The sequence below is a fragment of the Rutilus rutilus genome, assembly GCF_951802725.1.
Source record: "Rutilus rutilus genome assembly, chromosome: 20".
NCBI lineage: Eukaryota > Metazoa > Chordata > Actinopteri > Cypriniformes > Leuciscidae > Rutilus > Rutilus rutilus.
This window is the reverse complement of record NC_140225.1, coordinates 17488408-17498636: the sequence shown is the minus strand read 5'-3', so window position 1 is coordinate 17498636 and position 10229 is coordinate 17488408. Positions and strand designations below refer to the sequence as shown.

General features: G+C 38.0%; 1 protein-coding gene across 2 annotated transcripts in view; it reads left to right on the top strand.

The window, feature by feature from the left end:
• Positions 1–1432: 1432 nt before the first annotated feature.
• Positions 1433–10229, top strand: part of rtn1a (reticulon 1a) — a 29827-nt gene continuing 21030 nt past the window's right edge. For both annotated transcript variants that reach the window (XM_084392094.1, XM_084392093.1), the window contains exon 1: positions 1433–1892. In XM_084392094.1, the coding sequence (XP_084248220.1) occupies positions 1706–1892 (187 nt within the window). In that variant the 5' untranslated portion in view covers positions 1433–1705. The remainder of the gene's footprint in view (positions 1893–10229) is intronic.

Genomic DNA, 10229 nt, shown 5'->3' with positions numbered 1-10229 from the left:
TTCAACAAATGTAAAACATAGTCACTAATTCTTTACTGAACATTACTAAAATTGTATTTACTAAACAGTATAATAAAACGAATCTGCATTTCTTATATTTAAGAGTGCGAAGTTGATACAGTTTCAAACGCCTACGATGCTGCAAAAACCTTTTAATTAAATACGAAAATAAAAATGCTCGCACAATATCTCACACAAAAATAGACAGTCTTATTTATTTATTAATTTTTACTAATGGTATAAATGCATATTCATACTAGAAAATCCTCACCTGTTTGCGTATGTCCGGCTGTATACTAAGTTAGTTCAGACAGACACACCGGCAGATGAAATGACCAAGTCAAATTCCTTCACACTCCATGATTTAGAACTACAAATCCAACAGATCGGTTAACCTTCTTTCCACCATAAAGTTTAACAGCTGCATGATGCCGGTCAATTGTAAACATACCTTTCAACAGTGAGGACATATCAACTCTCCAGTATTGAGCCGCACTTGTAGTGATTTTTCTTTTTATGTTGGTCACTGCAATGTTTACATCAGGCCGTTGCTAAGGAAGAGTGGCTCGCCGGTGCTAAGGAAGCCCTGCTGGAATATGTTGCTGTCCTCCAGCAGACGGTGCTAAAACACCGGGTCATCCACCCGTTCATTCACACGGTATAACCCTGTACAACCGGCACACTGTGGAATACTCTGTTTTAGCCAACTCTGACAGTAAAACTAGCAGTAACTTACATCAAATGAGAAAGCGTTGCAGAGCCATTTTTGGAACGAGGTTTAAAAGCGACGCTTCTTGTGGTATGGTGATGAATTAATCCGTGTTTCAAATTGTATTTGGAATTTCACAAAATTAAATCCTTTGTAATTACAATTTACAAATTAGCTATGCAAAAACAAAATCCCTATAGTAAAGAAGGAAAATAAATAGCATCCTAATACCAATCTACAGTCTTTACCCCCCCCCCCCCCCCCCCAAAAAAAATCTCTCATCTCTCCCACCCCAAATCCTCAGAGCCATATCTATGCGTAAGACTCGTCACCTCGTCACTCGAGTAGCCTAGCATATTATATAAAAGGTAAACTAATCATTACAATTCCGAAGAAAATAAATAAAAGGGGACCATTTTTTCCATATAAAATACATTTGTTCTTTAGGATATCTTCCTAGAATTCATTCAAAATCAACCAATTTTGTCCGTTCAATGCAAAATAAAACAAATAAAGAAAGAAATTAGCTAATGGCTAATCAACATAATTAAGGACACATTTTTTGAGGAAAACTCATTTCAGCAACAATAACCAGGAAAAAATGTCATGTTTATTAATCATTTTATGAACAGCTGAATGAATTCTTTGTCATTGCGTTGACGTCCATTTAAAAAGCTTAAATGTTGCGTGCGTCTTATGTGTAGCATGAACCACGCCCTTGGTGTGGAGGCGCGCGCACACGGACTGTCCTCTAACCGGAATGTCGCTTTCGTTCTCCGTCCTAAATCCGTGCCAACCGCGAGCCGCACAGATACAGTGACGTCAGCTCCGAGACACTGAACCAAACACATCAAGCCCACTGGCTCCGCTGCTGCGAGACGGGAAGCATCGGTCAGGATCGGCCATATTAAGCGTCACATCTTTCAATCCCTTCTGCGATCTCACAGAATCGTTCTCGCTTCGGAACAAACTCTCTGCGTGAGATAACTTGCAAGCATGTCCGCCAATTCGAGCGAGGGGCCGGGTTTGGATGGGAAATGGTTCGAGGAGGAGGAGGAGAAGAACGGGATGTTTGGGAGCGCAGGGCCCCGCTTCGACGAGATGCGGGACGATTTGCTCGCGCCCAAGCAACAATTCCATCCCTTTGAAGGAAGCGGCGTTGCCATGGAAACTGCATCTACAGGTAAATTTGGGCTTTGTATAATTTCGCTTTGTGTGGTTTAGCGGCGACACCCGCATTTTGTAGTGCCGGGTATAAAAGAAAAGAAGAAGCAGATGAAGACGACGACGATGATGATGAATTGGAGATGAAGATAGAGACAGAGACAGACCAGGCCATGGGTGTGACAGCGCCTGGATGTCTCTGCGTACACAGACTCGCTGTGTGTGCTCTAGGCAACTGTGGTAGTTCAAACAACATGATCAAACAAATGACACACACAATAAAACAAACAAAAACATTCTTATGCTGCTCTCTAATGCTTTTTAGAATTGCGCAATGATGATGAAAGAACTCTCAGAATGAGGATGATGCGTGTTCATAAAGCCACAATAATGTAATCATCATTTCTTTGTCTTTGTTCTCATCCTGTCTCACTGCCCTTTTTCTCCTCAGCCTGTCTAAATCGCAGGGTAGCCTATGGCTCAATAATTGGGCTTTGTCCACCCCTCTAATAGACCTCGAGCACAGCAGGACTATGAAAACTTATTTCAATATGACAGTTCATACTGTATTGACAACACAGTCTGACCCAACCCGAATGCGACTCATTTACAAGCTGGTGATTTCTTATGAATTATTACAAGAAACGTAAGCTTGAAGATCGTAAGAATTCATACTAATTAACCTAAAGATATAATAGTTAGCATCGAATTGCCATGAGAGTGTGTTGTCATACCTGCTGATTCAACCTTGTGCATCAAACTTTTGAAAAACACATTTGCATTCAATTTAATATTAGTATTTTATTCTGTATTCTGGTCAGTTACATTATGTCTGGTTTGTTGAGTCTGGCCTTAAAGTGCACTTAGTATTTTCTTTCCATTAAAAAGTCTTACAGAGAAAGAAATGAGTAGTAGACTACTTGAACATGATATGCACTCAAATGACGGCTCCAGTTACATCAGTAGCCTAATCTATTTTGCATGGAACCACCTCATGGGGCAGCATGCTGAGATCACATGACCAGCCAAAAATACCTCAAGTTAGCATCAGCTAGCTAGTTAGCGAGCCAGTTAGCATCAGCTAACTATATTTTTTAAAATAGGCTCTTATAATGATTTTCAGCATGGTTCATTAATATTCATATTTTGTTGTTATTTTGGCTTGTCTTTTTTATATTAAGCTAGAACTGCTTGTACTTTGATTTAGCCGTAAATGTATAAAGCAAATTGCTTTGGCAGAGTGTGGGTCATTTTACCCCACCCTTGTTAAAAATCAAATAACATGAAAACTCTGGACATTTTTCATACTTGGTTTATAATTTATGTCATTGTCACTGAACCCTATGATAACTAATCTTTTGTTTCACAGAAAAAAAATGACACAGTCCTTAAAGGGATAGTTCAACCAAAAATGAAAATTCTGTCATCCTTTACTCACTCTTAAGTTGTTCAAAACCTGTATGAATTTCTTTTTTTTCCTGTTGAACACAAAAGAAGATATTTTAGAAACCAAACAGTTAATGGACCCCATTGACTTCCATAGTATTTTGTTTCCATACTATGGAGGTCAATGGGGTCCATCAACTGTTTGGCTACCCATAGTCTTCAAAATATCTTCCTTTGTGTTCAGCAGAACAAAGAAATTCATACAGGTTTGGAACAACTTGAGGGTGAGTAAAGGATGACAGAATTCCACCCCCCACTCTACCCTACTCATTTTGTCTTGATAAACCCCTGTTATATGTCAGTTTTGCTTGCTGAATAGATTACTTTGCACTGCACATTTCTTCAAAGGCATTAGTAATAAAAGGTTGCTGCATAAAAGTCTTAACATGACCACCATATTGGCCAGTGCTAATGCATAAAGTGCAATAGGGATGTGTCTGAAGCCTAAATCCGAATTCGGAAAGGCATGGAAAATGATGATGTTACATTACAGTACAGATTTCACTTATCACATGAAGAGAGTAAGGAGAGATGACTGACAGGACGATGTCGGATGATTTGGTGCGCAACAGATCCTGAGCGTCATTGACAAATGTCTTGTAAAATGTGCGCTCAGTACCGCCACTCCCTATACACAGAGTATGCGTGATTGCAAATTGGAAAGTGAAAGTAAAAAGCGAACCCGCATTTTGATAGCGGCTCCACGTTGCCCGCAAATTATATACAATATATAATTACCCAACTATATAATTGTGAGAGAACGCATTGAAATATATATATATTTTCCTCCCATTTCATATTTTTTTCCCATCACCATGTCCTTTTAGGTATTAGTAAAATTAATACCAAGTATAGTATTCGGCTTCGGGCACATCCCTACCTTAACTATATTAGAGATTTATATATTGAGTAGGCTATATTAGAGTTTGCCATGATTGAATATGCCAAAGAGAAATGGAAGAAAGTTTAGTTCTGGCTACAGATTTGTTCAGGATGTCAACATTTATGGACACATGTTTAGCAAAGGTTGCGTTATTGGGTTAAACATGTTGTTTCAACCTATGTAGCTGTTTTGATGCTATGAACAACATTTAATGAGAAAGTATTATCCTGCATTGTAAAGCTGGAGTTTTTTCTCTTTTTCTGCGTATTTCTGAGCTGGTAAAATTAAACCCTCACTGACTGTAACAAATAATGACAGTGAGTGTATTAAGATAAGGTGGTCTGGCGTCCTAAACCTCAGACAATGATGTGGATTTAATACTGGACAACAATAAAACACAGAACTACCATATCAAGAAGGAAGTGTACATGATTGCAGGTTCGGAGGCAGGCATCCAAGCACTCATAGTGGTACTTTAATTGTGCCTCATGCTGCAGTGTTAAATGTGCTTTTAGTGTTTCTCTGGATCAATGTGACAGATAAAGTAGCAACGTATCTATAGAAACCCTCTCAGAGCGAAGCCTATCACGCACATAGCAGTAAAGTACATACAGTGAAATACACTCTCACACATGCTTTCAAACTTTCATAGAAAGCCATCAAAGCTTTTCACTGCTTTTTCTTGTTGCTAATTGTCAGTTTCTGCTTCTGCAGGTGCTCTTCGGTCCATTAAGAGTTTGATTGAGCCGCCATTATGGCTCAGAGTGCTATTATTAGCTATGGGGAACCAGAGGTCCAGGGGTCAGAAAGTAAAAGTCCTGCCATATGGTTGAACTCAGCCAGCTGATTTCACTAATTATTTCTATCTCCTGGCTGAAAAACTGTGCTAATTAGCTGTGATTGGTGATTTCCAGGTGATTGGAACAAAATACTGAGGAGGACTTTTACTTTCTGAACCTGGACTTTACACCTCTGGGGGAAACTGGGCATGCACATACACACACACGCCTATGCGTACACAGTTTCTCTCACATGCTCAAATATTCATGAGCTGGGGCCTGAAATCCCTCAGCTTCCCCCATGCACTGCATGGTTAGCTTTAACACACACTCGCGCATACACAAACCCTTACCCAGCTGACAAAAATATGTTCAAAGAACATTTTGAGATTGTTCCTGTTAAGTTATGGAAACATTATGTCCTCAGAACGTTCAAAATGTCCCATGTTATTTCTTGTTTGAAACCAAAAATGAAAAAGTAATGTTTAAAAAACGTTTGACAATGAACGATGTACAAATAACGTTTTCATGCTAACGTTTTGAGAACTTCATTAAGACCAGATAACTATGAACAAACATTTGATTAACATTACTGTGTATTAACTAATGTTTGTTAATGACTTTAAGAGAACCTGGGAAAGAGAACCTGGGAAAATGCAGACAAAGTCTTTCCTCCTCTCATGGACGCAAGCCCAATTACGCATATTCTCTTGAAGGCATTCAAATGCACTCACACAAAGACTCTTTCTCTCTCTTTCCCTCTTTCACACTCTGGCTATGGTGAGGTTCTTGTTTCTTCCCTCCCTCTCTCTCGCTCGCTCTCTCTCTTTCTCTTCCTGTCTTTCATGTTGGTTTGGGCTGTAGTTGGCTCTGTCTTTAGCATTCTCCCTTTTTAAACAAACAGAGGGAGGTCTATTTATAGGCTGAGTGAGAGCGAGACATAGCTCAGTCTTTTTACAGTAGCCAAGTCAGTGAGCTTACAGCTCTTTAAAAAAGCTGGAAAAAGATCTGCCCACATGGTGAGCTGCTCAACACAACATAAATCCCATAACTCTGATTGTACCATCAGTAACATCACTCACACATGTCAATATGTCCAGCGTAATCCACTTCTGACGGTCTCTCTCCCCCTTGTAGTCTCTCTCTCTCTCTCTCTCTGTCTGCCTGTCTAATATGCTGAGGGAAAAGGCCTAAACGAGGAGGAATGCTGGAGTGTACTGTCTGTCTGCATTCACAGAGTCACTCGGGCATGAGAGAGAGACCGAGCGAGATGAACAAACAGTGCAGGGTGAATGTGAAAAGAGCATTCCTTCTGTCACTTTCAGCCAAAAGCAGTCAGCATACAAGGACCACTCGAATAGAGCGCGACACCATTTCTCCATCGAGAAATTGATTGTATAAACCTTTCAAGACAGACCTACCTAGAATTTTGAGGTTGGTAAATGGTGGCACAAAAGTCAATGTGATTTCAGCTTCATTTTTAATGAATTAAATTTTTTGTATTTATTTATTTATAAAGCACCTTCCAGGCTACACAGTAACTCCAAACTGCTGTACAATGCAAATAATATAAAACAAAAGACAAAAAAAAAAAGTAAATACAACAAAAAATGACAACAGAACAACAACCAATACAACACCTATTAAAATAATAAAGTAAAATGTGAGAGAGAACAGGTGGTACTTAAAGATATTTAAAGTTGGGGAAGATCTAACAACGAAGGGCAGTTTATTCCATAATCTTGGACCAGTGACAGCGAAAGCACGATCACCCTTCAATTTAAGACGCACTCGGGGAATAGTTAACAGGAGCTTATTTGAGGATCTATGCATTACTTTTGAATTAAAGGCTTAATAAACTCAACTAAGTATTCTGGAGCTGTGCCATGTTAATTGTTCATGTTAATTCTGTTGTTTACTCAGCTTCATGTCATTCCAAAATCCAAGCCTGCACTTTATTCAGTCCAGAAGATTACTTTCTCTGTATTGACAACTACACTGAGACAAATTTTTTTTTTTTTTTTTTTTTTTTACAATATCTTCTATTCCAGAAGAAAGAAAGTCATACAGGTTTGGAATGACTTGAGGTTGAGTAAATGATTACAGATTTCTTTTTTTTTTTAAGTAAACTGTCCCTTTCATTGCTAGTAACTAAACTACCCATGATCCTCCACCAATCAGAGAAGTCGCTGTTACCATGGAAATGCGAGCCCTGCCAAAAAAGCTCAGCAGTGGCCTACTCCCAGCAAGCGCTGCTAATGACATAATTGACCCTGCTTCCCAATGTGTATAGTATCCATTCTAAATAGTATGTGAGATTAGAATAAGTCCCAAAGCATAGTATGTTGAAAAGAGTATGCCAAAAGTCCCCGGATGGTCTACTATTTTTGAAGTGTGGATCCTTACACACTAACGGCTAATATTGTTCACAACCCATTGCGCTTTGGAGGAGGATTCAGTTCAAAACTACAAACATGAATAAAAAGTGTTAAAGAACTATTAAAATGGTGAATGTGGGCGACTGACGGTTAAGTAGAGAGGTTTAGATAAAGGGGTGAGTGACTAATACTCAAACATTTAACCTGATAAAAAATATTTATTTCATGTTATCTGTGTAATATTTCATCTGGAACAACAATGTGAACTTTTATAAAGATCCGTTTGGCCATTAACTTTTAAATGCATCATTATGCAAAAATATGAGGATAGATCCCTGCATGAAAGACCCACGACTGGCAGATCATCGTGCTACTTATTTTCTCTCCAATACAGTAGGAAATTAAATGAAAAGTGGATCATGTTAATTGTGAGAAAATGATTGACAGGCTAGTTTACGGTGACAGGATGCATGTAAATATGACAGAGCTCCCATTAAAGGCGCAATTTTATGAAATGATAGTTTGTCCCAAAGCTTTTCTACTTTTCTGCTACACACTTAAAAGTATGGATTTTTTTTTTCACAAAAAGAGTATACATACTTTTAGGGTGTAGTATAAGTAGGCAAATTGGGATACAGCATGAATCACTGGCTGAATTCAGCCACACCCATAAAACTAAATTGGTCTTTGTCACTTCGAAAGATTGTTTTGGTCTGTTGCTTATAACTCTGTATTGAAGAATGTTTCAAATATCTGTGGCTAAAATGAAATCAAAGGTGCTGAAATACAGGCAATCATTTTTGCATTCTCTTAAAAGAGAGAGCAGGTCCTCCTTTTATCTCATTCTGTTTTTCTGCTGTCATGTGTTGGCAAGACACTCACATTGTCAATGTGTCTGATATTAACACATTTAATACACAAACAAAAATGGAGAAGGCAATTCTGTAAAGCCTTGAGGACAGATTCAGTGTAAAAAAAATACATAAATAAAAATTAGCAGATGAAGCAAGAGAAATATTGAAAATAAATGTATGTTGAGATGTGTATTCTGACACATACTGTAAAATTTCTATTTAGCTTTAATTTATTTTTATTTCAGTTTTAGTAATTTTAGAGCTCTTGCTAGGTTTTGAAATCGCATCATTACCTTCTTCAAACTGTGGTCTGCCTTGGGTCCATTATGATGTTATTTCCTACTGTAGCGCAGGGTGATGAGCATGTAATAGAAGTGTGTACTTGTTATTGTAGATTTAACAGTCACAGGGTTCATCGTCAATTTTCATTAATCCTCTTAAGAGTCGGCTGATTTCACAGAGAGAGCAGATGTTTACAGCTGTGTCTCAGAGGGTTGTGTGGGGTTCACCAGTCTGAATGTCACTACATGTTCAAACTTCCTGTCTGCTCTTTCTCTCAGTCCAGTGGGAATCGGATTTACAGGAAAAAGAATCGACTTTCATGTTGATTCTCTGCATAGATTCTTTTTCAGCTCTCTCCTTTGCCTAATATCTTTGTGTTGGGCTGTGTCTTGGTCTATTGTCTTTTTCTTATTTTTTTTTCTATTTTTGAGTGCAGATGCACAAATTCTCTAAAACTCAATGAGTATCTACATATCTAAATGTAGTAAATCTGACCTCTAACCCCTGAACATGGCTGAGTCTACTGTGTCTGTATAGGCAAAACTGAGGGGCTTTATGTGCGTCTATGTGCTTTAAAGGGGTGGTTGATTGATTTCACTTTTCTAACTTTAGTTAGTGTGTAATGTTGCTGTTTGAGCATAAACAACGTCTGCAAAGTTTCAACGCTCAGTTCAAAGCAAAGGAAGATATTTGCTTTTAAAGAAATCATTTTTTAAGGACTGCAACAAACGGCTGGCAGGGACTACATGACATTCCTCCCGGGTTAGTGACATCACTAACCCTAAAATTTACATAAACCCCGCCCCCGGGAACACGCAGTCCATGTTGAGAAGACGAAGAGTTGTTGTAGTCGAGCACATTTGTGAGTCTGCTCAAGCTGTTTCATCTGTCTTTTCACATGCAATACAGTACGAAACACAAATGCAATAGCATGTCACTCTGTAGGCATCTTACAACAGTTCCCACACAAGTGATTTTATAGATTATCATGACAGAATATGCTAATTAAAGACTTGAAGATAGTTAACTCCACATCAGCAACATAAATTCATCAACTAACCATTCAGAAAAGTACTGTTGTATTCTACATGTTGTCTCTTCTTGAGTCTCTCCATCATTGTCCGTAACCATTATCTTAAAACTTGACATATAATATTATCTTGAAACCACTTTTTTTTTCTGGCAAGTTGATTATATATATTGATTATCATTTACTGCTGTATTTTGAAAAGAACTAAAGCATGGTCATTGGTCAAATTATTTTTTCCCTGGAAAATATTTTGGGTCTGAATATGTGTTTACTACAACAAAAATCTGTTCTGAATTTGTATCTTTGAATGTATATTATCATATGAACAAACATCCTACAGTTGCACTGATTTAAGTCTCCAAACACTTAGGCCCGGTTTCACAGACAGAGCTTAGATTAAGCTAGGCTTAGGCCTTAGTTCAATTAGGACGTTCAAGTAGCTTTTTTAAACGTGCCTTAGAAAAAAAAAAACATAATTGTTGTGCATCTTGAGACAAAACAATAGCACTGACATATTTTAAGATATTTAAGATAAGTTAAAACAGCTCAAACATGCATTTTAGTCTGTGACTAGGCTTAAGCCTTGTCTGTTAAACCGGGCATTAGTATATTAATATAGTGTTTTGTGTGCATCAGCAGAAAAATGCACTCATTCTTGAACCAATAATGGAAACAAACATAATTGAAAAATAATTTCAATCCAG